The 27941-nt window shown below is 55.9% G+C and overlaps 1 protein-coding gene across 1 annotated transcript; it reads left to right on the top strand.

Annotated features, from left to right (window-relative positions):
• Positions 1-1506: 1506 nt before the first annotated feature.
• Positions 1507-27941, top strand: HK2 (hexokinase 2). Its single transcript, XM_074164283.1, has 18 exons — positions 1507-1569; positions 10238-10400; positions 18200-18348; positions 18741-18860; positions 20306-20401; positions 20570-20669; positions 20952-21135; positions 21731-21886; positions 22054-22287; positions 22498-22802; positions 23321-23469; positions 24253-24372; positions 24723-24818; positions 25330-25429; positions 25588-25771; positions 26035-26190; positions 26699-26932; positions 27797-27941. The coding sequence occupies exons 1-18, from the start codon at positions 1507-1509 to the stop codon at positions 27939-27941; spliced, it is 2754 nt and encodes a 917-aa protein (XP_074020384.1).

The raw sequence follows: 27941 nt of genomic DNA, 5'->3' as shown, positions 1-27941 counted from the left end.
CTGTTCCCCCACCCCTGCCACCCAGCACCCTACAACAGTTCACCTCAGTTCCCCTCCATTCACTCCCCCATTCATCCCCCATTCACCCCAGTTGTCCCCATTTACCCCCATTCACGCCTCCATTCACCTCGATCCCCCCCATTCACCCCAGTCCCCCCCATTCACCCCCATTCACCCCACTCACCCCCCATTCACCCCAGTTGTCCCCCATTCAGCCCCATGCCTCCCCATTCACCTCGATCCCCCCCATTCACCCCAGTTCCCGCCCCATTCACCCCAGTTGTCCCCCATTCAGCCCCATGGCCCCCCATTCACCCCAGTTCCCCCCCATTCTCCCATTCACCCCCATGCCCCCCCATTCACCTCAGTCCCCCCCATTCACCCCAGTTCCCCCCCATTCACCCCCATGCCCCCCATTCACCCCAGTTCCCCCCATTCACCCCCATGCCCTCCCATTCACCCCTCCATTCACCTCAATCCCCCCCATTCACCCCAGTTCCCCCCCATTCCCCCCATGCGCCCCCATTCACCTCAGTCCCCACCTATTCACACCAGTCCCCCCTATTCACCCCCATGCCCCCCCATTCACCTCAGTCCCCCCCCATTCCCCCCCATGCCCTCCCATTCACCCCTCCATTCACCTCGATCCCCCTCATTCACCCCAGTTCCCCCCCATTCCCCCCCATGCCCCCCCATTCACCTTGATCCCCCCATTCACCCCCATCCCCCCCCATTCACCCCATTCCCCCCATTCACCCCCATTCACCTCAGTCCCCACCCATTCACCCCAGTTCCCCCCCATTCCCCCCAATGCCCCCCCATTCACCCCAGTCCCCACCCATTTACCCCTGCGCCCCCCCATTCACCCCTTATCCACCCCCCATTCTCCCATTCACCCCCATGCCCCCCCATTCACCCCAGTTCCCCCCATTCACCCCTCCATTCACCTCGATCCCCCCCATTCACCCCAGTTCCCCCCATTCACCCCCATGCCACCCCATTCACCCCAGTCCCCCCCATTCACCCCCATGCCCCCCCATTCACCTCGATCCCCCCCATTCACCCCAATTCCCCCCCATTCACCCCCATGCCCCCCCATTCACCCCAGTCCCCCCCATTCACCCCCATGCCCCCCCATTCACCTCTCCATTCACCTCGATCCCCCCCATTCACCCCAGTTCCCCCCCATTCACCCCCATGCCCCCCCATTCACCCCAGTCCCCACCCATTTACCCCCGCGCCCCCCCATCCACCCCCCATCCATCTCCCTTTCACCCCCAGCGCCCCCTCCCCCGGGCGCCCCCTAGCGGCGGGCGGCGGCCCCGAGCCGGGCACACACCCTCGCGGCTCAGCCAATGAGAAGCCGCCGCGGCGCCGCGTCACTCGTGGGCCGGGGGAACCTCCTCAATGAGCCACATTGTCGCGGGGCGAGTATCGCGGCGCGCGCTCGGCTCCGCGGCCGCCTCCGCTCCGCACCCCGCACCGCTCCGCACCCCGCACCGCAAGATGATCGCCTCCCACCTGCTCGCGTACTTCTTCACCGAGCTCAACCATGACCAGGCGCAGAAGGTGAAGGCGGGCGCGGGGAGAAAGATGCGTGGGACAAAGGGGTCGGCGAGGAGAGATCGGAGGGGGGGGGGGGGGGGGGGCGCCTGTGAAGAAAAAAAGGAGGAAAAAAAGGAGAGGGGGAAAAAGTAAAGGAAAAAAGAAAAGAGGAAAAAGGAAAAAAAAAACGAGAAAAGGAAAAAAAAAACGAGAAAAGAAAAAAAAAACGAGAAAAGGGGAAAAAAAGGAAAAGAAAAAAGAGAGGGGAAAGAATAAAGAGGAATAGGAAAAAAGGAGAAAGGAAAATAAAAGGGGGGGGAAAGAAAAAAGTAAAAAAAAAGGAATGGGGGAAAAAGGAAAAAAGGGAAAAGAAAAAAAGAGGGGGAGATAAAAAAGAAAAAAAAAAGGGAAAAGGAAAAAAAAAAAGCCACACAGGGAAAAAAGGAAAAAGGGGAAATGGGGTAAAAGCAGCGGGCAGGGGAGGGGGCGGTCGGGAAGCGCCGTTGTCGCCCCGCGGGCTCGTGCGCTGCCCCGCCGGGGCGGCCGTGCGGTACGTGCCGCGGCGGGCGGCTGCGGGACCCCGCGTGGCCGGGCGCCCCCCGCGGGCCGGCTGCGCGGAGCAGGAGGAGGAGGAGGAGGAGGAGGAGGAAGGCGGGGGATGTGTGTGTGTGTGTGTGTGTGTGTGTGTCTCCGCTCCACTCCCCAGCCGCCCCGGCGGGAGTCGGGCCCCCCGCGCAAGCACGTGTCGCCGCTTCCTCCCGCCGGCGCGCAGCATCCGCGGGCGCGGAGCATCCCCCGGAGCCCCTCGGCGGGACCCCCGCGGGCGACGAGCCGAGGTCCCTGCGAGGAGCGGGACCCTGGCTCCGGTCGTGCCCTCCCGCTTAGCCCGGGGCAGGGTGGGGGATGCCGGGGGCGAGTTGCTCCGACCTCGGAGGCAAACGCAGCCCCTGGGGCTCCCCTTCCCCAGGCTGCGACCCCCCCCCCCCCCCACTTCCCTCCCATCCTCCGCCCTGCCTGCCGTGGAAAACAGGTTCTTGCCTCCCCTCTGCCTTAATTTACGGGTCCTGAACGACCAGAGCCTGTTCCTGGACCGCAACTGCAAGTGGAAGCGTCCTGTTGGGATGCACGGAGCGTTTGTCACCAGTAATTCATGAGTTGGGGCACTTGAAAAATGCAAGTGTTTCTGCTCTCCGATGGCTGGTGGAAAGCAGCCGGCCTTTGTTTGGGCAGGACAGCACTTGGGCTCGAACCAGCAAGTATTAAATAAATGATTCCTGGAAAAGAAATGCTGGCTGGGAGACTGCACGTGAAGGCTCGTGCTCTTCCTCCAGCTTTTGGGGCATCTAAGGATATATCAGAGAGGGTCTCAGCTCCGAGTCCTGAGGTCGTGCTGTGGTTCCTATTACTGGGATTACAGTGCCTGGGTGGGGGGGTGTGTGGAGATTTACAAATGCCCCCCTTAAAAAAAAAAGTAAAATAAAAAAAAAATGCAAAATGCATGGCTGCAGAGAACCCCGGCTCGCTCCATCAGCCAACGCTGGGGACGCCGACGGAGAAACATAACTTGCCACGTTGGCTCTTCGCCTGCAGTAAATAGGAAGTAAAACAAGAGAGAACATTAAAAAAAAAAAAAAAAAAAAAAAAAAAGCTCAAGCAAAGTGTATAGAAGTAACTTCCCAATGCAAAGCGATCTGTAAGGAAATATGGGCTCGGCTTCTCCCTCCACTTGCGAGTGGCCCGGGGTTGTGCAACAGCCAAATCCACGGGAAGGGGTTGTGTAACCCGACGGCAGAAATAGGCCAGCGGCACGGCCCGACTTCTGCCTCTCAGGCTCTGGGCAGCTTACGAGTTCCTTATCGGGAGCTGGAAATAATGGAGAGGAAAGGTTTTGGTTTAAGGTATTCAGCTTTGTTACCCGTTGGGAAAAGGGTGTGCAAAGCCTCGGGAGCCAGCTTTGTTTCCCCCCCCCCCCCGGCTCCCAAGCCCAAACAAAATGGGTTGCTGAGATGTGAGGTGTGGGGGGGTGGAATATCCAGGAGCTATAGGGCAGGGTTCTGGGCTGCTGCGGGAGATGGCTCTGCTCTCCCGGCCCCAAACAGCCGCCTCCACAACTGGATTTCTCCGGGTTATTTTTAAACAAATGGCTGTGAATCTTCCCGGTAAAGGAAAGCTGGGGTCGGCGCAGCCTCCAGCGAGAGCACCGAGCTCGGATTCACTACAGGGGAAGGGGGGAAGCAACGGGGTTTCTGAGCTGGGTGCTTCCACCATGGATGCAAAAATTATTCCTGGTTTATAAATCTTCCCAGGCAGGGAAGGAGGAGTCCCCTGCACAGGGAGGTGTACAGGCTGAAATTCTTGGAAAGCTGTGACTATTTTTTTTTTTATCAAACCCAAAGGGGTTTCCTGGAATTGAGACTCTATTTGGGAAAAGATTTTAGGGCAGTAGTCTGGGTGTGTTCGAGTCGTGCAGCTTTTTGCTTTGGATCAGGGAGAAAAGGAGCTCGGCCGTGGGAAGAAAGTGCTCTTTCCAACAGCTGTGGTTTGTGCCCATGTCGGGGCCTTGAAAATAGCCCCCAAAATAGGATTTTTCTTCCCATTCTTGACAGAGAGTGGCTATACCTGCTCTGCTGCCCACCTCGGGGGGTGTCTCATATGTCTCCAAATTTCTCCTGCCTTTCGCTTGCCCAGCTGGGAAGTGGGTTGCCGTACTGACTTATCTAACCCCCAAGGGATTGGGCAAACTTTAATTAACCTCAGCAGTGTCCTTTGAGATCCTGGCTTGAACGTTTGCTGCGCATGAACCACGTTCCCTTCGGATGTGCCAGCTCACACTGGGTTTCCTGGTCCCTCAACCTCAGCCTCATCATGCAACGGGAGGCGAATGAGCTAAATAACCGGGCTGGCAGTTCTTCTTCCCCATTGCTTCTTTGGAAGAAGGAGAAACTGGTGACTGAGTTAGTTTTCCTATATTTGCAGCCATTCCCAGGCAGGAGCAGGATTTCCTATGGCTTTTTTTATTTTCCCTTTGCTGGGGGATTAGGTTTATCTCGCTGATTCTTCCCTGGCTGCCTCTCGCAGGCTCCTCTGTGGCTGTGGGAGGGACACTTGATTGCAAATTCCTGGAAACCAACTTAACTTCTCTTAAACCCGCCAAGGTTGGCGGAAGGAGAGCCCTTCCCACCATCGGCACCTCTGGGGAGCCACCGCGCATCCCCTCCCTCCTCGCTGTCTCCTCTGAGCTGCCACAGGTGCTGCCTCAGTTTCCCCAACCATGGTGGGATGCTGCCAGCATCTGAGGGGGAAGGTCTTGGTGCCAGTGAGGCTTCCTGATCCAGCAGCATCTGAGGGCGATGCTGCCCCTTCTAACTGCCCCAGACACCTTCTGGGTTTAAAATTGGAGAGAAAGAGGGTGTGTGGGCAGGGAGGTGGCTCAAAGATCGTCTGGGGCTGCTCAAGGCCAGTGGGAGCCGGGAGCAGTTTGACATCTCCGGTTCCTGAGCTGGAAACCAGAATGTTTTCCTGGTTAAACTGGGCTTTTTGTGGGGCTGCAGGGTCACCCGAGGACAGGTCCCTGGCCTCCGCTGATGCTCCGCGGCGTGATTTCTTCGCCATTGGAGCCTGGCTCCACCTCCGGCATGGGGTTCAGCTGCCGTCCCGGGGGGGGGTGAGGATGGGGAGGAACCGGCGGAGCAGGAAACCATCTGACTCACTCGGTTCAAGATGACTCCGGGCATGTGTCATCAGAGGCTTGGCTGCGGCGGGGAGGGCACGTGGGGTTTAATTCGGCGCGGAGCCCTCAATAGCAGCCAAGGACGTGGGTGCTGCCAGGGTCAGGACTGGAGGAGGGTGGGTGCAGCATCAGTCCTGTGTCACCGAAGGCAGGGAGGTCGGGGAAGGGGACGAGCCGGTTCCCCGAGCTGAGTCAACCCAGGCTGGGTAACGGCACAGTGACATGGGGCCGGGAAGCGCTGGTTTTCAGTCTGCAGGGGCTGAGGACGTGGCACAAGGTCTGTCCCCTGCTGCGGTGCCCATCCCCGATCCGACAATAAAAGTTGCAAAGTTCTTGTCTGCTTATGGTCCCAAGCCAGGAAATAATCCACTCTCCGTGCTGGATGCTTTCCCGGATTCGCCCTGCGACCTCAGTGAACCATTGCCGCTCCCTTTGCCTCAGTTTCCCTGAATCTGTCATGTCTCAACGCACACCCAGGCAGGAGGGGGGCACGGTTGCTGGCTTGTCCTGGTAGCTGCTGGGTGCTTGCACAGCATCGCCCGCTGAAAGAAACAGGGAGAGAGTTGGTATTCTGAAAAATTTCAGTGATTTTTAAAAAAGTGGCATGTTTTAAGTAAAAACTTGGGGTAGGGAAGGAAGTAATTTAAAGAAAAAATAATTTCAGGCAGAGATTACCCTGGAGAGAGGATTGACTGTGCACGCTGGGGGGTTAGGAGTACTCAAGCCTTCCCCAAACTTGAACCTCTCTCTGTTGTTCTCGTACACAAATATTTGACTTTCTGTTGCCAAAAAGGAAAAGAATCCAGCCCAGAAACCAGCCAGTCTCTCTCAGCGTTACGCTTTTTCCCCAAATGCTGCTGAAATTACGCACATCCAGCTGAAAGGTACAGCAGGGAGATACTGGAGGCCTAGAAACATTTACTCCCAGTCCGGTTCTCATGGCTTTGGAAAGAGACTCAGAACAAAACTAAGACTGAAGAGGCTTCCCCTTCCCAGGGCCTGGGATCATTTTTGGGGAAGATGTGACCAAGACTTTTTTGAACCAGAATGAACAGCCCCGAGTCCTTCCCCTTCCCCGCCGCCCTTTGCTGGGCAGGAAACAGTTGCGCTTTGCCGGAAGCCACTGTCGCGCTGTAATTTCCATCACCAACAGCAATCCTGCCCCGGCTCCCAGCCGAGCGACGGGGAAAAAAGGGTCCCCACCACCACTGCGAGGGGAACGGCATCCTTCATCCTCCCTCCTTTGGACTGCTCGAGCTGGACCACCGCCCCTGCGTCCTTCCACCAAGGGGGGACAGTGCTATGGGACAGATCTCTCAGGGAGGGTTTTTCCACTCCTGCAAGTAGCTGCTTTGATGGGACCATCTTGCAAATTTATAAGCCGAGGAGTTCTTTTTTTTTTTTTTTTTTTCTCCATCGTAGCGGCATTGAATTGGAATGAAGTTATTCTCAAGCTAATGTATTTGCACCACTTTTCCCTTGGGGTCTTGCCCTGGTGGGAGGGTTAAGAGAGGGCTTCAGGCAGAAGAGCATCATCCAGCTGTGGTGCTGGTGCTGCAGCTGTGCGTTGTTGTCATCATTGCAGAGGCAAATCTGGCTTTTGGGGTCCTTGAAGCTCGGCTCAGCACGACACAGCTCACCCAGTTTCCAGCTGGCAGAAAAAATTGGGCAACTTGAGGTTTCTTCAGCCTTGCGGTAGATGGACCTTGCCCAACGGTGGCCTTCAGCTGGGCGCTTCCCCAGCACCCGGCATAGAAATGAGCTGAACCTTTGGAGACAGCCCTGAGCTAGGAGATGGGGATTTGCTCAGATTTACTTCAAAAAAACTCCTAACAATCTGGTTCTTTAACAAAATGTCCTGTCCTGCATGCAACTGTCCTCAGCTGTGAGCACACCCAGCACTTCTCAGCTTAGATCTGTTCCTCCTCCATTCAGTTTAGATTTCCTCAGGGAAACACTATTATTTATGATGGAAGCTTTCCAGGAATTAAATTGCCCCATTCTGGATCCTAACCTAGTGACTTTATTTATTTGGAATTGGCAATCATCTCAAAAAAAGTTAAACAACCAAGAAGGTTGTTTGTCTTGAAAGATACTCGTGCTTCGGCGCTGCAGACTAAATTCCCCTGTCTTATCAGATCTTTGCTACGATTCAAGGTGCACTTGGGTGCAAGGGGGGGTAATTGGAGTAACGAACCGGGCCACGGGGCTGGGGAGCCTTGGGCATGAAGGTAGCCATGGCTCTCCCTTGGTGGGGCTCAGGTGCTTGGGAAGGAGCTCAGGTGCTGCTCCCCTGGAGCCGTTCTGCAGGACACCCTGACCTGCCTTAGCTGCCAAGTGGGACGACGTCTACGTCGGTCGGAGAAGATGATCCAGGTTTTAAAGGGCTTTGGAGATTAGAAGAAGGTCACCCTGTTTCTCACACTGCTGATTATTCCTGGTACAGTGGAGCCTGGAGGACATGGGGAACGTGCTGAACGGTGCCTGTCCTGGAGAAAGGAGGTGAAACCTCCATGTCATTTCCCTGCACTGGAATTGTGGAGGCTGCTGGGTTGTGCACGCAGCATCTTTACAGCCCCATGCCTTGGGCAGGAATTGAGGAGCAAACAGCAATGGCTTCTGTTGCATCTGAGCTTCCAAAGCACCCAGCTTCTCTGGGATGAGATCTTCACCTCCTGACCCTAGGGAGAAAAACAAGGAAAGTCAGGGTGGTGGACAGGAGAGAAACACCAGCAGCATGGGGTTTGTGCAAGGGTGAAGCTCTGCCACCCTGGTGGTGTACCCCGCTGCTGGGGTGGGGACACCTCCTTGGGACCCCATCCCCACTCGTCATGGTCTCACCAGACCCCCTGACCACCGTAGGCTGCCAAAGAAGTCCAGTGAAGGAAGGTCTCCGGGGCGAGAGGCAGTGGGGAGGCAGAACACCCAGTATCAGCTGGGTTTGTCTCTAATTGTCACTGACACCCCAGGTCAGATCCTGCTGGAGAGGTGACATAGTCTGGCTGAGGTCCTCCCCACGCCAAAGGATGGGTCGGTGGCTCCTGAGGAGGTTGTGAAAGGCCCCTGCGAGCTGCAATAAGGCTATCGCTCTGGCTGATAGATAAGAAATGGGGTTGGCAAGTCTGTTCTGGGTTGATGGCATTGACCGATAACGTTGGGGCAGCTACACGGGAGATTTCCTATCCTGGGGCTGGGGTGGAGGTGGGTTCTGGACCTGGGGCCCCTCTCAAAGCTGGAAGAGGAGGGAGAGGGTAGAGGTGAGCTGGGGCAGAGGCCACTTTCCCTGTGCCTATAACTGGAGCCTCAGTACATGGGTGGCAATTTTCAGCAAGCAAAAGCAAATAGGAGGGGAAGGAGGAGAGTGTTTGATTTTCTGCTGCTGGGGTGGATAAGGAGGGGCTGGTAAACAGCGGCACTGGGAAACCTCCAGGTTTCCTTATCCTTATCCTTTCCCCACACCTGCCTGGTCTCCCGACTGGCAGGCGCTCGCTCTCTGCTCCTGATTAATGGAAAGGAGCTGAAAGCACCAGAGAGAAATTGGGAGGAGATTTTACCCGTCACACTAGCAAGGATGCTGCTCCCCAGGGAATGAAGCATCTCTCCTGGAGTGTGCTTGGCTGGGCTTCCCTCCACCCCCCCACGGTGCCGCGGCAAGCAGAGCAACTGGGGACTCAGATTCCAAATTTCCAGCAGAGCTGGTGGGGGATAAAGGATACACCGGAGCATCCCAAGCCTGAAAGGCGGGCAGCCAAAACCACAGCAGAGCTGTTTTGTTGAGCCCAGGGTCCAAGCGGCTGCATCCGTGAGCAAGGTCACGCTGGGGCGGGTGGCTATTACTCGCCCACAAAATGCCCATTTCCTATAGCGTAGCCCTATAAAAAAAAATCATGCTTGATTTCTGATGACCTTATGTTACGTGCCTACAGACAGGTGAGCTAACTGGGTGGAGTTTTCCTCTTGACTTTGCAGGGCTTGAAGCTGCCCTTTAATTAATTTTAAGTGAAGTTAATTGAAACAGGGCATAGTTTGGGAGCTGGCAGTCTGTCCACCTCTCTTTCCCTTCCCTGCTCCGGCCAGGCTGCGGAGACGTACACGGTGCTAATGGATGGGTCGGGGAGGAGTTTTTCCCTGCCTTTCCTGGGGAAGATGAGATGCTTTGATGTCGTTTATAGAAAGAGCCGGGAATCTTCATCGCCTCAGCATAAGGGTATAAAAGATTGCCAGGAGCAAGGGGGGTGGATTTCTTCCCTTTCCGGCCACAGCACCCACTTGTGTCACACAGCGTTGTTTGCTCAAGGGGGTTGAGTAGCTCTCGGCACCCCTTTGTAGGGGTGATCTCAGCAGCGAAGAAATGAATGGGCAGTGGATTCCTGCCGAGCATCCTTCACATAGGAAGAGGCCCTAGGGGTCAAGGTCAAGGCACGTTGCTGCCACGGCATAGGAAGGGCTCTGCAGCTGGAAAAACGTCGGGCACCGACCTCCTGACTCACAGCCCGGGCAGGACAGGTTGTAGAGTTTGGGTCCTTCTTCTGTCGCAACCTGTTTGGGTGCCTATAGGTGAATGAGTGGAGAAGATGCTGTGGAGCATCGGGAGCTCCTCAGGGTTTGGCATTCCCACCTTGGCACCTGTCTGGGCAAAGGGATGCTGCCAAGGAGGGCACAGGGTGGCGTTTGTGAGATCTTTGGAGAGCGGCTCCCGATGCTCAGGAGGTGCGGAGCGGTGGCGGGCGTTATAGGTGTGCCTGGAGATAATGTCTTGCGGCACTGCCAGCAGTGCCATGTCGGCAACATGCTGGCACAGCCATGTCCTGCCCTGCGGGACGGGTCATGACCTGCTCCCGCTTCTTGCCTCAGCGCCAGCAGACATGGGGATGACCAAATGCTGTCCTGAATGTGTCACAGGGGCTGTGCCCATGTCCCCAACCCTCCAGTTGACTTTTTGGCTTTACCTCCTCCTTTCAGATCGACAAGTACCTCTACCACATGCGGCTCTCCGAGGAGACCCTCCAGGAGGTGTCCCAGCGTTTTGGGAAGGAGATGGAGAAGGGGCTGGGAGCAGACACCAACCCCACCGCCATGGTGAAGATGCTGCCCACCTTCGTGAGATCCACCCCGGATGGGACAGGTACCGTGAGACAGGAGATGCTCCCTGCCACAGAGCAGAGGGACAGCGCGGTGGGGAGGTCTCAGTAGGTGCCAGGAGGCAGGGCTGGGGCCACCCATCCTCATGGTGCTGCCAAAACAGGGATGGCACCCATGGCCACCTTCACTCCTGGTCCTTGGGGCTTCATCCTGCTTCTGCTGAGCAAAGCTTAGTATGGGGACAGTTCTCGTTCCCCGCTCTGTGCTGGGTCTGGGGGGGCTCCCAGTTCCCGCTGGTGTGAGTGGGGGTGGGAACCAGCCCTCGCGTGCTCTTCCTGGCAGGACAGAGACAGTCACGGGTCCGGCTCATCAAATTTCATTAGCACTGAAGCAGGCAGCAGTGCCAGCCGCTCTCTGAATGCCACGAGGGCCACTGGAGGAGAAGGGGGCTCTCCAGACTTGGCTTCTCACAATACGGCCTTTCTGCCCGCTTCCTGGGCAGAAGCCGGGCTGCCTGCAGCACGCTCCTGGCCAGGGACATCCCTGTTTCGGGCTCTGGCTTGCTCCTCTCAACCCCAAAACCTGCTTCCTCCAGCATCCATATGGGAAATTTCCTTGTGCCTCCTCTCCTAGCTCGGTGCTTTGGGAAGCAGCTTTGTCATGTCCCTGCAGCATCACCCCTTGCCCGCCAATGCTGATGCCAGCCAGGACCTGCTGAGTCGCTCGGTGCTTGAAGCCGGTGGAGCGGTGCTGGCTCCTGAAGGGCAGGGGGGGACAGAGAACCCCGAGCAGCCAGAGCTGCCCCCGGCTCTGCGTGTGAGCTGGCAGCAGCCCTGGGGAAAGACCCCAGGCCGGTCGGTCCCGTTGGCTGGAGTTGCTCCAGCATCGGCAACTTCATGGGGGTTCTTGCAAAACCTTGGCAGCAGAGACTGCTGATAGCCAGCAGGAAAGGTGGATAAAGAGGCAGGGAGCTGCTGGAAAGACCCATCTGCTCTTCCCTCCCCATCCCCAGCTGTTTTGCCCGGGCTGTATTTTCATACCTGGCTTCTGCAGGTAAGCGGGTCCCAGCAGATACTGTGGGCTGGAGTCTTCAAGCGACCTGGCCTCGGCAGGCAGTGGCTGGGCAGACTGGAGTTGCCTCTCCTGAGAAGCATGCCGAGCCAGTGCGAGCCTGACAGTGATGGTGTTAAATAGGGTGTATCTGAGAGGTAGCCGTGCTCAAACAGTGAAAAAAAAAACCCCATTGCTGCTTGTTGTCCGCTCTCTCGAGGCAAGGACCAAGGTATGCATCACTGGCCAGCTTGGGTGTTGGCTGGTAACATCTCGGTGAGATCTGAGGGGAGAAGTCCCTGGGAAGTCACGAGCATCACAGAATGGTTTGGGTTGAAGGGACCTCTAGAGGCCATCTAGTCCACCCCCCCCCCCCCGGCCATGAGCAGGGACATCTTCAACTGGATCAGGCTGCTCTGAGCTCCGTCCAGTCTGACCTGGAATGTTTCCAGGGATGGGGCATCTACCATCTCTTTGGGCAACCTGGGCCAGCGTCTCACCACCTTCAGTGTAAAAAATTTCTTCCTCATATCTAGTCTGTCTAGTCTGAATCTCCCCTCCTTTAGTTTAAAACCATTACTTCTTCTCCCATCGCTGCAGGCCCTGCTGAAAAGTCTGTCCCCACCTTCCCTATAAGCCTCTTTAAGTATTGAAGCATCCCTGCGCCCAGAGCCATCCTGCCTGCTGCATCCCACGTGCTCGCCTCCCCCTCCCCCACCAGTGCACGTACACCCAAAAGCTGGACCTGGCTCCCTGCCCCAGGACGGAGATTTCAATCTATTTAAACATTTGAGAGTATTTTTAATTACAGGGATAGCCGGAATGCTGCCCCTGGGCATGGGAATTATTGCAGCCAAAGGTGCTGAGCGCTGGCGGAGCGTGTGTCAGAGCTCCCAAGAGGCAGGAGCAGAGCTGACCTATGTTGGGGAGAAGGTGCAATCCCTCTCCTTGCCCTTACAAGAGCCAGCTTTGGCTTCCTTCACTGTATCCTCCCCATTCGCAGCTTCTCCAGTGTCCCAGCCAGCATTTCTCACCCAAAGAAGGCTCAGCGCAGGGGGAAAAGGGGCACGGCAGTACGGAAAATGTCATGCCAAAGGGATGCTGGGGCAGTCATGGGGCTGCAGCTGCCCGGGGACTGGAAAATGGAAGGTTTTTGAGCAAGTCTTAGGGAGCCAAGAGCTGGGATTCCCTGAATGGCTCTGGGTTGTGAGCGGCATCAGTGTCTCCGCTGTTGGGTTTTGGTGGGGGGACTGGAAGGACAGTGCCACGGGGGTGAGCCGAGGCCAGCCCGTGGGGCTCGCTGCCAGCTCCCCTGGCTTGTCACTTTGAGACAAGACGGTGTGACAATGGCTCAGGAAGAGCTCAACGTCCAGGCGTGCGTCCTTCCTTCTTCTGCTTTTTATGAAGCTTCTGGGCAAAGTCCGACTTCGGAACGGCACGACACCCTGTTCCCACCTGCTCCAGGTGGCCATGGCTGCCTCCCACCTGCAAGACAGGTTATTCCTCGGCTCCAGCCCTGCTTGCAGCCATGCCAGCTCTAACCCAGTGCTGGTGCCACACCAGCTTCAGGGGCTCCACAGCTTCCTCCTCCAGAGCACCTCTGCCCTTCCTACCCCTCCTTGCTACAGCATGAGTTGTCTCTGCTTTGGGATTACACCCTGTCCAACGCGCAGCCGGCAGCTCCCTGGGATCCGGGCGGATGAGAGGCGCTTACAGAAATACAAGGTCACATCTGCAGGTTGAAGTCAAAATACAGACACGGCTCCCGACCTCTCTACCCCTCCTCTGCACTCTTGGTGGCTTCGCCATTCTTGAGGCAACGTAAAAGGGGTGGGGATTTCTGCTTCTGAAGCGTGGTATCTCCTAAAAGCAACTTTTCTTGCTTTGTTTGGCTGCAGCACCCACCGAAATGCCCGCTGTGCTGTGCTTGCAGCGAGGCAGTGGGCATCCTACCACAGGCTGATGGGGGAAAACAGACTCCAAATCAGCTTTTTCTTGGAGCCCCAGTGACTCTGGCACTGGAACAGCCTGCCCAGGGAGGTGGTGGAGTCGCCATCCCTGGAGGGATTTAAGAAACGTGTAGATGCGGCACTTCAGGGGATGCTCTAGTGCCCAAGACTGTTGGGTTGTGTCTGTTTGTGGGTGGGGTGTGGTTGTGGGCATTTGTTTTGGTTTCGTTTTGGTGTTTGGTGTTCTGGGATTTATTTATTTTTTTGTTGTTGTTGGTTGGACTCGATTATCTCAAAGGTCCCATCCAACCAAAAATATTCTGTGATTCTGTGATTCTGTGACTCTGAGCGAGGGATCTCCTTGCTTAGTGCAAACATCACCTTCCTCCCTGCTCCTTTCCTGGCGTTTTCAGGCTTTGCTGGCATTACCACATTTCCTCCTCCGTGCTGATGCTGACACAAGGATCTTCTGGTGCATCCTCCAGTAAGCCCCAGCAGCTGATATCCATGGCCTGGGGTTTTCAGGAGGATGCTGCAGGACTTTGGTGCTCAAATTCCTGGAAATTCAAAGGGTGGTTCTAGGCTGGGCATCTTGAAGGGTCTTTACAACACCCTTCCCTTGGCTGGTGTTATTCTTGCTGATAACCAGCTGGCTCTGCAAGAAAACCAGCTCGCTTGGCCCACGATCTTGAAAGGCTTCAAAATCATGCCCAGAGCCCCCCTCCTGGTGATTTACTGCACTCCCCAGCAAGGAATGGCATTGGGGAATCTCTGCCGGACTACTCTTGCTGTGGTCACTGTGAGTCACTCTTTGCTGGACACAATTCTGTCCAAACCAAGCCACCAGGTTAATCCTGGATTTTTTGGTGCTGCAAACCTGGTATTTCACACCCAATACATCATAAGCCCCTTTGCTGCTCTCCAGTGCTAATTCGGTGGAGATGCTGATGCAAGCACCAGGGCTTTTCTATTCCCTCTTCTCGAATCCTCTCAGCTGGCTGAAAGGAGACAGGGTAGGGATGGCAAGGGCGTCCGCAGCCAGGGATGGAGTGGGAACCGCTGGGGTGTGCACCTCCACCTCATCCTGCATCTCCCTGGGGATCAGAGCCTGGACCTACTCCAACTTCTTTCTCTTACCCTTTTTTAATTTTTTTTTTGTTTTGTTTTTATTAAGCCAATTAACCGAGGATTCCTACAAAATGGGATTGTCGGTTGGAAGCCTTGAGATTTGAGGTGGGAGGTGTGGGGTGAGCGACGTCCGAGATGCTGGGGCATGATCCTGCACATGCTGCTCTGGTCCCCTGGCATGGGCTGTATTTCTAGGGATGGCAGAGCTCCTCTGCCCGCTTTGCCCCATGCTTTCTTCCAGGGAACGCAGGCATTCCTCACTCACCCTTAGGTGAGTTGGCCCAGAGCAGACAGGCCCTTGAATCAGAGCTCCGTGTTTGCCCTCGCTGTTTGGTTTGTGGGCTCAGCATCGCAGCCTCTATGTTATCATGTAAGGAGGGAGCCCTAATCAAAGGGAGGATCCAGCCCAGCCAGCGGAGCCCATCACGCAGCCGTATTGCTTCAGCCTGGGAATTTTCTAAGGGAGATTTTGCTGCCTTTTTCCTCCTGCAAAGCTGATCCACCCAGGAATCATAGAATGGTTTGGGTTGGAAGGGACCTTAAAGCCCCTCCAGTGCCACCCCCTGCCCTGGGCAGGGACACCTCCCACCAGACCAGGTTGCTCCAAGCCCCCTCCAACCTGGCCTTGAACCCCTCCAGGGATGGGGCAGCCACAGCTTCTCGGGGCAACCTGGGCCAGGCTCTCACCACCCTCACAGCAAAGAACTTCTTCCCCACATCTCAGCTCCATCTCCCCTCTTCCAGTGGCAAACCCTTCTCCCTCCTCCTAGGGCTCCCCTCCCCCATCCAGAGTCCCTCCCCAGCTTTCCTGGAGCCCCTTTAGGGACTGGAAGGGGCTCTAAGGTCTCCCCGGAGCCTTCTCTTCTCCAGGCTGAACCCCCCCAACTCTCTCAGCCTGTCCTCACAGCAGAGGGGCTCCAGCCCTCCCAGCATCTCCGTGGCCTCCTCTGGCCCCGCTCCAACAGCTCCGTGTCCTTCTGATGTTGGTGGCCCCAGAGCTGGAGGCAGCACTGGGTGGGGGGGGGGTCTCCCCAGAGCAGAGCAGAGGGTCAGAATCCCCCCCTCGCCCTGCTGGCCACGCTGCTGGGGATGCAGCCCAGGGTGCAGGTGGTTTCTGGGCTGCCAGGGCACGTTGATGGGTCACGTTGAGCTTCTCACCCACAATCACCTCCAAGTCCTTCTCCTCAGGGCTGCTCTCCAGCCATTCTCTACCCAACTTGTATTTGTGCCTGGGGTTGTCCCAACCCACGTGCAGGACCTTGCACTTGGCCTTATCTTGGCACCCCCTGACTTCAGCAGTTGCCACTTGAACCACTTGTACCTCTCCCATGGCTGTAGAGCAGCTTGTAAGGGCGATTTTTGATTGTTAAGTTGGGTCCTGCTGCTGTTTTGTGGTGAAGGTCCTTGGCCTTTTTCTTGGGATGATGTCTGTTCCTCCACATTATCTCCAAGGAACTGAGCAACCTGTGACCCTCTTGGCTCCGGCATCCTTACCTCTGGCGTATTTATCAGCCCCCTGTGGTGTTTTTCATGCTCTGCTAGCAAGCAGAACGGCATCTGTGCCGACGGCAAGGGAAGCAGGAGTGTGGTTTGACCCCTGTTTGGGCCAGAACATGATGCCAGCGGTGCCCAGCCAGGCATCGCGTCCAAAGCTAAATCCCCACAGTGGGCTTACTGGTGACATCAGGACAGCGAGGAGCTTCGCTGAGGGTTTTGCTGGTGCATTTTTCAGCATCTGTGTAAAGAGACGTGGCCGAGGCATGCCCTGTGGCTGGCAGACAGTCTGCAAAATGAGCTGCCAAACTGGTTTAAACCTCATCCCTGCAAAGGGTCAATGCGGGCGTGAGGCGAGGAGGAGTGAATATCCAGAGTTTGACTGCCCCAACACACGAGCTCCAGCACTCCAGCGCTCCGCCGGCTCCCGTGCCGTTCTCCAGCCCTGGAAGCGCTGAATTGGACATCTCTTTGCCACGCTGCCTTGCTCAGAGCTCAGAGCTATGCCGAGGGTGTCATTCGAAGAAGAATGAGCTGCAAAGCTTTGATGGGGTCCAGGTTTGGGCTGCTCCATGGTTCTGGGTTAATGGTTGATCTTGGGGTGTTACCTTAACCCACAGGACTGCAGCCAGGGCAGCGTAGCCTGCGACGGTGCGGTTTGGCATGGGCTGATACTACCAAGAGCTGGGACCCGATCTACTCTGCATCACCCCTGGGGTGATGCGCTGACCCCCCTGGAGTGATGCATTGACCCTCCCCAGTGGTCCCCCCATTCTCCATCCCGAGCAGCAAGGCTGTCGGACCCTGCTCTAGACCTCCAAGCCCCTCTTATTCCTCATCTTATTTCCTCAAAGCACAAGGACTGCTTTTAATAGACCTTTTTAGCAGCGGAGGGACTTTATAAAGCTGCTCTCAGCCCAGGCTCCGAGTCCGTCACCATCTGCAGTTCCCTTGCCCCGAGTCCTCAGAGGGTCAGCCCCAGAAAAGACGCCAAGCCAGATGGACGCCCCGCAGGCTTGGACGACGAGCTGCCTTTTCAGCTGGAGTCACTGGAGATGCTGGCTGGCCTGGTGTCATTTGAATACTAATAAACCACACTTTTTGTTTCAACTGTAGCCCCTTTGTAAAAGCCTCGGCGGGCACAATGCGGCCCCCGGGCGCTGTAATCTGCCCGGGGGAGCCAGCACAGCACATTTAATGTATTCAGAAATCAAACAGTGCTGATAGAGGGCTTTCCCCCATCCCTCTCCCCACACCACTAGGTATTTAAAACAGCCAGCTTGGCGCTTTTCCCACATCCCAGGTCTTAGCTGGTCTGAAATTCAGCCTTGGTGCCTGCTACAATAAAAAGAAACAGGAGGTGAAACCCGCTGGGCTAAGCCCTTGGGTCTTGGAGGCAGCAGGACGTGGGGCTCCTCTCGGCCAGTACTCTGCTTCCCACGTCTGGCCGGGGAAGGCAGCAATGAGTCCCCCAAGGGCTTTTGGATTTCTTTTTCCTCCCTGGTTTCCTGCTTACACCTTTCCATCTTGCCTTCAGTGAGAAGCCACATGCCAGGAGCGTGTGGGATTCCTGGGGCAGGGGTGGTTGTCCTGCACTGCGGCAGCCAGCCCTGAACACGCAGGTTTTTAGCATGTATCAAATGTTTAGCCAAACTCTAGTGTTTCAACACCTTGTTTCAACAGGTTTTAACCGCTTGGGCTGGGGATTTAGGTGCTTTCACGAGCATCCTGCATCAGTAGGCTCAGGAATGGCTCTGCTGCCTTCTTCCTTATGGAGCCTGAGGCTGGAGCTCCTCTTCCCTGGGAGCGCTGTCAGTTTGAGCACGGGCTTGTCTAGATGGGGCCGGCAGGATGTGTCCTCCTGCCAGCAGATGTGCTCCCAGCTCAGCCAGTGCCTCTGCACACCCTGCCCAGCACATCAGGATACATCTCAAAGACGTTGCTTTGATCTCCCATCAGCTACGGGGGTGCCGGGGGTGCCAGGGGTGCAGAGGAGGGGCAGGAAATACAGCCACAGCTCTGATAAATTAAAAAAAAAAAAAAAAACAACAAAAATAATAAATAAAACAATGAAAAAATATTAAAAAATAATGCCTTACCCTCATAGTTTGAGGTGGCTGGTTACTTGCTTGCCTGCTCTGGGGCTGCCTGGCACGGGAACTGATGCTGCCAAAAATGACCTGCCGAATTAATGGTTGTCCTTGTCTCTGGGCTCCCTCAGAGGATGGGGACTTCTTGGCGCTGGACCTCGGTGGCACCAATTTCCGTGTGCTGAGAGTGAAGGTGTCCGACAACGGCCTCCAGAAGGTCGAAATGGAGAATCAGATCTACGCCATCCCTGAGGAACTCATGCGAGGCAGTGGGATGCAGGTGGGTTCAACCCCTCTCCCGCTCCATCCCTGCTCTCCTGGGCAGCACTCCAACTGCAGGGCTTCCCCCCATGGGGGAACCACCCATCTTGGGACAGTTGTCCTGCCTGAAGGGGGGGCTTGTGTCACCCCAAGGCCCTGAGGTGTGTAATGGGGTTGGAGCAGCATCCTACTGCTGCCTTGCCCAGCAGGATCCGGGGAGATCCTTGACTTCCATTGCCTGGAGCTAATAATTCCTGACACCAAGTAACCATGATGGGTGAGGACCATGGAGGTATCATGTGGGTGACAGACCACCAGCCTCTCAAGCGGGCAGGGACGCAGGCGCTGCTCTGGTGCATCGGCTTGGTCAGGGCAGCCGGGCGAGGGCTCACTCTCTGCCTTTTTTTCTAGCTCTTTGACCACATTGCTGAGTGCTTGGCCAACTTCATGGAGAAGCTGAAAATCAAAGACAAGAAACTCCCCCTTGGGTTCACCTTCTCCTTCCCGTGTCACCAGACCAAGCTGGATGAGGTGAGTGATGGTCTCGCCTGCCAAGGATCGTGGCTAGGATGCAGCGGGATGGGGTCAAGCTCTTGCTGGGGCCAATAGCTGTCCCACACCAATTAAGCTTGTGCTTTTAATTAGGCTCATTGGGTTTGGGTAGTGTGTAAGGTCTTGGTGCTGATGGGAGCATAGGAAGTGTCCTGGGGCTTGCGGGGGTCTAGAAGGTGATGTTTAACGTGCCGGTTGCTCTGTGCTTCCACTCTGCACGGGTGCCTCCCCGGGAAGTGCTTTTCCCCCTCTGCAGACAGAGCCGCAGGAGAGCGGCTGCAGCGGGAGAGCAGCTCCAGCCGCCCGCAGCCAAAGGCAGCCCAGACGTGCCGAGCATCACATCCCCCATCATGCATGCGGGGAGAAGAGGGAGGGAGGGAGGGAGGGAGGTCACCCTCCCCGGCTGCTCGACATGCTCCAGGCAGCCGGGAATCGATGGCTGTCAGCTCCGCTCAGCCGTGCCGGCTCTCCGCCGGGGGCTGGTGACCTCGCTGGGAGACTAAACATCTCGGCAAGCAGAGCCCAGCCGAGGCACGTGGCCCCTCTCCTGCCACCCACGGCATCAGCCGGGCTCTTGCTTGTGGTGGTGGTGGGGGCTGTTACTTTCCTTGCCCTTATCTCACCCGGCTTCCCAGGCAGGATTGGAAAGGAGGGCAGCTCCATGGCGTGCTGACGATCCAGCACGTCCTCCCCTGATGGGAATGCGGTGGCATTTTGTACCAGGGATGGGGCAAGTCATGCTCTCGTGCCTGAGCGATTTAGCAGACGTAATGAGGAAGAAGATTAACGCTTTCCTCGTGGCGGTAGCGAGGGTTGTAAAAGAAAAAGCATAAAGAAGCTGGGAGAGGCAGCATCTCTTCCCAGTGACCTTGTCCAGATTGCTTCCCCCTTTGCCTTAGTTTCCCTGTCTGTAAGGCAGGGCAGGTGTTTCCCTCACTAAAGCTTCTGGGACTCTAGGGTTGGAGATTTCAAATGCCATCGAGTCCTTTCCCTTCCCCCAAGGCTCAGTGCAGCCTCCGGCTGGGTGACATTGGTGGCTCTACTGGGTGCGGACGCACCTGGTACCTCTGGCCACAGGAGACGGTGAGACCCCCATCCCACAGGGATGGAGCAAGGAGCTCTTTGTAGGCTTGGGAACAGGTTTTGCTCCAGGGCTCCATAAAACCCAGTCACGAGAATCGTGTTCCCTCCTGCTGGCAGGAGCAACGAGCAACTCACATTCTGTTTCGCGGCCATAAACTTTATCTGCACGGAGATGCGGAAACCATTGCTGATAACACAGCTTGCAAGCTGATAACAGGGAGGGACTCACCTCCCTGTGGTGCTGTGTGTCCATCCAGCCCTTCCCTGCACTGGGGAGCCCTTGAGACACACGGCTTGGTGGGTCTGTTCTCCGAGCGTTCCTTCTTGCTGTTTCTCCATAGAGCATCCTCGTTACGTGGACGAAGGGATTCAAATGCAGCAGCGTGGAGGGGAAAGACGTGGTGTCGCTGCTGCGAAAGTCCATCAAGAAAAGAGGGGTAAGAGGCTGGGCAGGTCTATCACCTTCTGGGGTGGTGGGACAGGGGCCCATGGTTCCCTGGGACAGGACACTTACAGCTCTGCACCTTGGTTCCCCTGTGACAGCAGAGATGTTTCGGTCTGGTTTGGCCACGCTGACTCAATCTCTCTCCTCTCCACCATCTCAGGACTTTGACATTGACATCGTGGCCGTGGTGAATGACACCGTTGGGACCATGATGACCTGCGGCTATGATGATCATAACTGTGAAGTTGGCCTCATTGTTGGTGAGCTGCAGCAAGGGAGGAGAACTGGGGTTCATCTCTGCATGAACTCCAGAAGGAGATCGCATTTCTTGCAGATTTCAGTTTTGTTTTTTTTTTTGGGGGGGGGGAAAGTGACAGTGATATTAGAAAACCAACATTGCCCCATGTTTGTTTTCTTCCATCTTCACTTTCTATGGTGAAAAAAAGCTGTTTTGTTTTGGTTTTTTTTTTGGCTGTTCCTAATTATGGGTAATATGGGAAAGGCAGCATCCTCCTCTCACAGCATCCCTGTGCTTGGTTCAGGTACTGGTACCAACGCCTGTTACATGGAGGAGATGAGGCACATTGACCTGGTGGAAGGGGACGAAGGTCGGATGTGCATCAACATGGAGTGGGGAGCCTTTGGTGATGATGGTGTGCTCAACGACATCCGGACAGAGTTCGACCATGAGATAGACATGGGCTCGCTCAACCCTGGCAAACAATTGTAAGCAGATTCTTGGCTTCGGCTCAGGCTTGGGATTTGCTCTGCATTGTCCGTCCTCCCATTGCCCTGGCGTTAGTGGGACCGAAGAGGTCATCCTAGTTAACTAGGTCACTGCGTCCTCCGCTGTGCCAGCTACACCAATGCAAACAGGGGCTGTACCACAAATTTGGGTTGGTGTGCCCAACTGAACCACTCAGCACCCGCTTCCCTCATGAGCTCTTCACTTGGATGCGTTGATTCCTGTTTCTTTGCCCTGCCAATGGAGTTACCTACCAGCCAAGGCAAACACCACCACCTAATGTCCACATCCAAGTCCTGCAGATCTCCCATTCCCCAGGTGGCAGCATGGGTGGGATTAGGGGGGCTCTCTGCAAACTGACAGACCCCCTTCAGGTAGCCGTAAGTTCTCCTTGCAGAATGATGGTTATGTCAACATGGCTTTATTTTCTTGCTGATGGGATAAACTACTCTGGAAAGAGATTACCTACATTGCTTTTGGGCCTGGAAGGCTGCCAACTGTTTTTAAGATCAGTCTATGGCCACCTCACAGCACACACAGCCAAATGAATGCATTTTGTTCTTCCACTGTTGGCAGGTTTGAGAAGATGATCAGCGGGATGTACATGGGAGAGCTGGTCAGACTCATCCTGGTGAAGATGGCCAAGGAAGGGCTCTTGTTTGGAGGAAAGCTCACACCAGATCTGCTCACTACTGGCCACTTTGAGACCAGATTTGTCTCTGCTATTGAGAAGTAAGTAGGACCCGGATGGTTTCCTCGGGTCCCAGCCCATCTCCTGACATCTGTGCTGGGGGAAAACAGGACCCACCACCGGCCTATCCACTGAGCAAACCAGGACACTTCAGATGGCAAAAGTTGGATTTCCAGGCATGAATCCTGTTTTGTTCTTTGATGTGCAGGGAGAAAGAAGGGCTGCAGAAAGCCCATGAGATCCTTACAAAGCTGGGCCTGGAGCCATCTCATGAAGATTGTATAGCTACCCACCGCATCTGCCAGATTGTCTCCACCCGCTCGGCCAACCTGTGCGGGGCCACCCTGGCAGCCGTGCTGCGACGCATCAAGGAGAACAAGGGGGTAGACCGGCTGCGGTCCACGGTCGGCGTGGATGGCTCTGTCTACAAGAAACATCCTCAGTGAGTCCATGAGGATAGGCAAGGCTGGTGGGGAGAGAGGGTGAGAGAGCACAAATCTGTTCCTGCCAGCAGCAGATAAAGTTTGGCAAAGCAGAGCATCTCCAAATATTCCCCTGGGCACCTCCGTTTGCATCCCAAAGGGTCATTTACAACCCCAGAGGGTCACATCATCCATGGTGACATACTCAGGTCCTCTTTCTTCCTCCGTAGCTTTGCCCGGCGCCTCCATAAGACAGTGCGGAAGCTGCTGCCGGACTGCGAGATCCGTTTCGTGAGGTCAGAAGATGGAAGTGGCAAAGGGGCAGCCATGGTGACGGCGGTGGCCTACAGACTGGCTGCCCAGCACAAGGCACGGCAGAAGATTTTGGAGGCGCTCAAGCTGAGTCATGACCAGCTCCTGGAGGTGAAGCAAAGGATGAGGATAGAGATGGAGAAAGGGCTGGGCAAGGAGACGCACGAAGAGGCAACGGTGAAAATGCTGCCCACCTATGTGTGCTCAACTCCAGATGGCACAGGTGATGTACCATGTGTATAAGCCCACATATGTCCTGTTTAGGGCAAAGAGCCAGCGTGGCTGCTCCCAGCATCTGCACTCCTTAGGGAAGGGCTGGGACCTTTGCCATGGCCAGTTCCCTCTTTGTGGTGGGAGTGGCACAAAGCTTTTTAACCACCAGTATGATACTGGTAAAAGCAGCTGAACCTCCAGGACGTTCTGCACTTGACTTAAGACAAAGCCTGGCTTTCACTGTGGTTTTTGCCACTGCAGGTTTCTCACCACCATTGTCCTGGGTTGTGCTCCCAGTTCTCTGTGGCTTGGCTGTACACCTGCCCCTTGGCTTGAAATCCCGGGATTTCCCCAAGTCTATAGCAAACCTCTCCATCCCTTCCTACCTGCACCTGCACCTCCATTCCCAGTCACGTCTTGGTTTCTGGTCCTCTCCCAGGAAGAGGGCACGTTCGGATCAGCTTTGTGCCATACTCACAATACCCCTCGTCAGGATCTCTCTCCTAATGATTCTCTCTTGGGTTTCAGAAAAAGGAGATTTCCTCGCCCTGGACTTGGGAGGTACCAATTTCCGTGTGCTGCTGGTGCGTGTGAGGAACGGGATGAGGCGTGGCGTTGAGATGCACAACAAGATCTACTCCATCCCGGTGGAGATCATGCAGGGGACGGGAGAGGAGGTGAGGATGGGCAGCTGGAGGTGGAAAACTGGGACATCTTCCCTGGGGTGGCAGCAGAAGTGGCAGGCAGTGGATCAGACAGCCGGTGCTGGCTGACCACAGGAGCTCTTCTTGTCGTGCTCTGCTTTCCAGGGTGCAGACCCAGGAGGGTGGAGAAGGCTGCTGCTCTCCTGCCTTTAGAGCAGCCAGTTCTGCCCAAGGCTCCCAAGTTTGTGCTTTAGGAAGCTTGAGGCTGTTCTTTAGGTTAGAAATTGTGTTATTCCCAGACATTGCTGAACCTTTCTCTGAATCCCACATGCTCCACAAGGGCAGATAAGCATCATCCCGGTTTCCCAGATAGAGAAACCACAACACAAGCGGTAGATGTCTCCAGAGTCTTATTTGCAGATGGAAAGAGTTTTGCAAACCACTCCAGGCAGTGCTCAGGGACTGGGAGTGTTTCTAGCAGACAGGCTCTGGGATACAGAGGGACTGGATTCCCGTGTCACCCCTGGGAAGCTGGTCACCTCCCCGCTAGCCCCTCCATCCCTTCTGGGTGCAGTACAGGACCTGCAAGGTGGAGGCATCTCAGTGATGTGACTGCATTGTCAGTGAGGGAGAGGATGAAAGAGGAGGTGTTTCGGGCTTGCTCACCTCACACAGTGCAGAGGAGAAGCATCCTGGTCTGTTCAAAGCCCTGTTGGCTTGGGAGTGGATCGGCATCTCCAGTAGGTTGGGCAGGCTGGCATCCAGCTGAGTTTCTTGCTGTGATGGTAACTTCTCCTTTTGGCTTTGTGCACCCAGCTCTTTGACCACATCGTCCACTGCATCTCCGACTTCCTGGAATACATGGGAATGAAGGGTGTATCACTCCCGCTCGGATTCACATTCTCTTTCCCTTGTCAGCAGACCAACCTGGATGAGGTAAGCCCCAACCCACCTCATAGCACACATGTCCAGTACCCAGGGCTGGCGGAAAAGCCAAAGCATGCTGGAAACTCTACCTACCAGCGTCAATGACCATGGGGCAGGTCAGAAGGGGCAGGGGGAAGGCAGGAGCATGGAGCTGCTGGTGCTTCTGAAAAGCCCCCTTGCTGCATCAAAGCAGATGCAGATCCCTTGAGCTCTGGAGACAACCCAGTGGAGCTGTCCTCCACGCATGAGGATCTGACCTTCACGTGCTGGGCAGTGCCCACCAAGAGCTGGTGGACGTGGGGTTGTGGCCCTCCCACCCAGCAGCCTGGGTGATTTACCGTGGGATATTTCCACAACAGGGGATTCTCCTGAAGTGGACGAAAGGTTTCAAGGCAACTGGCTGTGAAGGAGAAGATGTGGTGAACCTGCTGAAGGAGGCGATTCACAGGAGAGAGGTGAGTGTCCATGCAGCTGTAAGAAGCTGGTTGCTTGCTCCCATATCCCAGTTGTCTTTGGCATCTTTAATTGGCCTGTAAAGCAAATTAATGGGCTGAGCACAGGGCTAATGACTGTCTGAATTTTAACAACCACCTTAGTCATCACTAGAGGTTGGATTTTCAGACCCTGGAGCTAAGAGCTGGCTTCTGGCCAGGGCTGGAGCAGACTTGTCTCACTGCAGGTTAGGGAAGCACCATGCTTGTTTCTTCAGCACAGACCACCCAAAGCTCCTGCCCTGGGGGCTGTTTCTGGCAGGGCTGTCCCAGTGTGCCACCTCCTCTCTAATTGTGACCTGCTGGAGGTGTCGTGAGGTTTGAGTGTTCACCTGCAGACACGTGGGGCTGCAGGGTGTCCATGGGTGCCTGGAATATTCTCATGCTCAGCAGACAGGGCCTTTCCCAGTTGTGGCAGCAGACATAGGAAGCTGTGTCCTCCAGGAATAACCCACACAATCCCATCCCTCTGCAGGAATTTGACCTGGACGTGGTTGCGGTTGTAAATGACACAGTTGGCACCATGATGACCTGTGGGTACGAAGATCCGTATTGTGAAGTTGGGCTCATAGTCGGTGAGGACTGAAACTTTCTTATGGAGTTCCTCTGCCCACAGCCCCACATCTGCTCCCATGGGGCGCTCTTGGCTGCAGAAGGTGTCTGAGGGCTTTTATCTTGCGTACGCACCCCACTTCTCCAACAGCCCCACTGAAAGATGCTTCTCTCTCTGCAGGCACAGGCAGCAACGCCTGTTACATGGAGGAGATGAGGAACGTGGAGCTGGTGGAAGGGGAGGAGGGCAGGATGTGTGTCAACATGGAGTGGGGGGCATTTGGTGACAACGGGTGCTTGGATGACATACGGACAGAGTTTGACTTGGCGGTGGATGAGCTGTCTCTCAACCCTGGGAAGCAAAGGTGTGTGGTGGCTTTGGGGAGCTGAGAAGGGATCCCCAGTGAGGCTGGGTGTCCAGGAACAGTCCCACCAGCCTCTTGGTGGATCATCAGGGGACAAGTCTGGATTTGCGACGCACCGATGTGTCCCTTGTCCCCTGCCCGCAGGGTGGGGACCGCACTGCTGGACTTGCTCCAGGTTGTCAGACATGTGGCAGAGCTGGAATCCCGATCCAGACCCAGTGACCCTTCTTGTCCTGATGCCCAGCATTGCCCTCTCCCTCCAGGTTTGAGAAGATGATCAGCGGGATGTACCTGGGGGAGATTGTTCGAAACATCCTGATGGATTTCACCAAGCGGGGTCTGCTCTTCCGGGGACGGATCTCAGAGAGGCTGAAGACCAGAGGGATCTTTGAGACCAAGTTCCTGTCCCAGATAGAAAGGTGAGGTCCAACAGGCAGGGTGGGCACCAGCTCTGGCCGTACAGCTGCAGATCAGAGCAAGGATGTAGCTTGGGGAAAGCATTCCCAGGGCTTGTGGGAGAAGCCCCAAGCACTCAGTCTGGAGCCAGGATGACACAGGGTGGTGCAATGCAGGTAACTCAGCAAAATACACGTGGTTCTGACAGCGCCAGTGTTGAGACACAACAGAACTGGCTGGGGTTGGCAGCACAGATGCCTCTTTATACTCTGCCCTGGACAGAGATGGGTCACAGGTTCAGTAGTCATCATGCTCCACATCAATGCCTTTGACCTGAAACGGCCTCACTGATTAGGACATGACATCAGAGCCACATCCAGGTCTGGAAGCTGAGGTTAGAGAGGAGCTGTAGAGTCCCTCCAGTGAATGTCATGAGTCCCTGTGCTCTGCAGGATGTAGATAAGAAAGGGGAAGCCACACACCCAAGTTGTTCCATCTCCTAATGCTCCCTGGCTCTCCTGTCCTCCCCAGCGACTGCCTGGCCCTGCTCCAGGTTCGCTCCATCCTCCAGCATCTCGGCCTGGAGAGCACATGTGACGACAGCATCATCGTGAAGGAGGTGTGCACGGTGGTGGCCCGGCGTGCAGCTCAGCTCTGTGGGGCCGGCATGGCAGCCGTGGTGGACAAGATCCGGGAGAACCGTGGGCTGGACTTCCTCAAGGTCACGGTTGGCGTGGATGGGACGCTCTACAAGCTGCACCCTCAGTGAGTTCTCGGTGGTGGGCAGCGGAAGGGTGGCTGTCCTCCAAGGAGGCTCGTGCCTCTGCTCATCTCAGGCAGATGGGGTGCTCAGAGCCAGTGTGGAATGCTTCTCAGCGTAGTTGGAGAAGAGGTACGTTAGGGTCTGAAGGGACACCGGTAGCTCACTGGTCTAAACTCTGTCAAGGCACAGCAAGAACCAGCTGCTCCCTAAAGGATGGGTCGCCAGGACAGATAACACAGCAGGGGCCTCGCACCAGCCAGGACCAGTCCCACAATCCCTGAGGCCTGGTTGACCCAGAAGTGGTGACGAGGGCCAACCGGGAGTCCAGCTCATCAGGCAAAGTCATGGGGAGGAGGCAGGTCGAAACCAAGAAGACAGTCTGTGATCTGGATCAAGAAGGCCCACAGCCAAGCAGAACTATGACTATGCCTGAGCTGAAGGCTGGTGCTCCCAAGACGATGGAGCTCAGACAGGGACTAAAGGCAGAGGGCTGAGCTTTAGTAGGGCTCAGGGATCCATGGGTGGAGGGGGAGCTCCGAACATTCCCCCGGCGGAGGCTGGTCAGGGCTATTAAGGTTTTTTAGTGCTCTCAGGGCTTGGTGGGACTAGAGGAGGGGCCAGGTTTGGCCCTGAGTGGAAGGAGAACACGGGTCTGGTAACTCTACTAACTGTGAACTGAGGCTGAAGCGTGGAGCCTTATGCTTCCCGGTGCCTCCTGCCTGGCAGCTCTCTCTCCATCCGCCTTTCTGCCCCGTGTCTGTAGCACCTTGGGACTCTGTTGAAGGCAGCAGATAGGTGTGGGCTGGCACCTTCAGCCGCAGGCAGGTTAAATCAGCATCTCTTCCTTCCCCGCCTGTGCCCGACAGCTTCTCCACCATCATGCACGAGACGGTGAAGCAGTTGTCTCCAAAGTGCGAAGTGACCTTTCTCCAGTCGGAAGACGGCAGCGGCAAAGGCGCAGCACTCATCACGGCGGTGGCCTGCCGGATCCGGGAGGCCGGCCAGCGGTAG

This window comes from Numenius arquata, chromosome 26 (genome assembly GCF_964106895.1).
Source record: "Numenius arquata chromosome 26, bNumArq3.hap1.1, whole genome shotgun sequence".
In the NCBI taxonomy this organism is placed as follows: Eukaryota; Metazoa; Chordata; class Aves; order Charadriiformes; family Scolopacidae; genus Numenius; species Numenius arquata.
This window is presented reverse-complemented; position numbering and strand designations above follow the sequence as displayed.

Bases quoted from the DNA above. Each gene is read 5' to 3' on its own strand.
- HK2 (XM_074164283.1), top strand. From the start codon at position 1,507: ATGATCGCCTCCCACCTGCTCGCGTACTTCTTCACCGAGCTCAACCAT. The intron at 20,402-20,569 runs GTAAGAGGCTGG...CCACCATCTCAG, and splicing joins AGTCCATCAAGAAAAGAGGG to GACTTTGACATTGACATCGT. The intron at 26,191-26,698 runs GTGAGGTCCAAC...TGTCCTCCCCAG, and splicing joins TTCCTGTCCCAGATAGAAAG to CGACTGCCTGGCCCTGCTCC.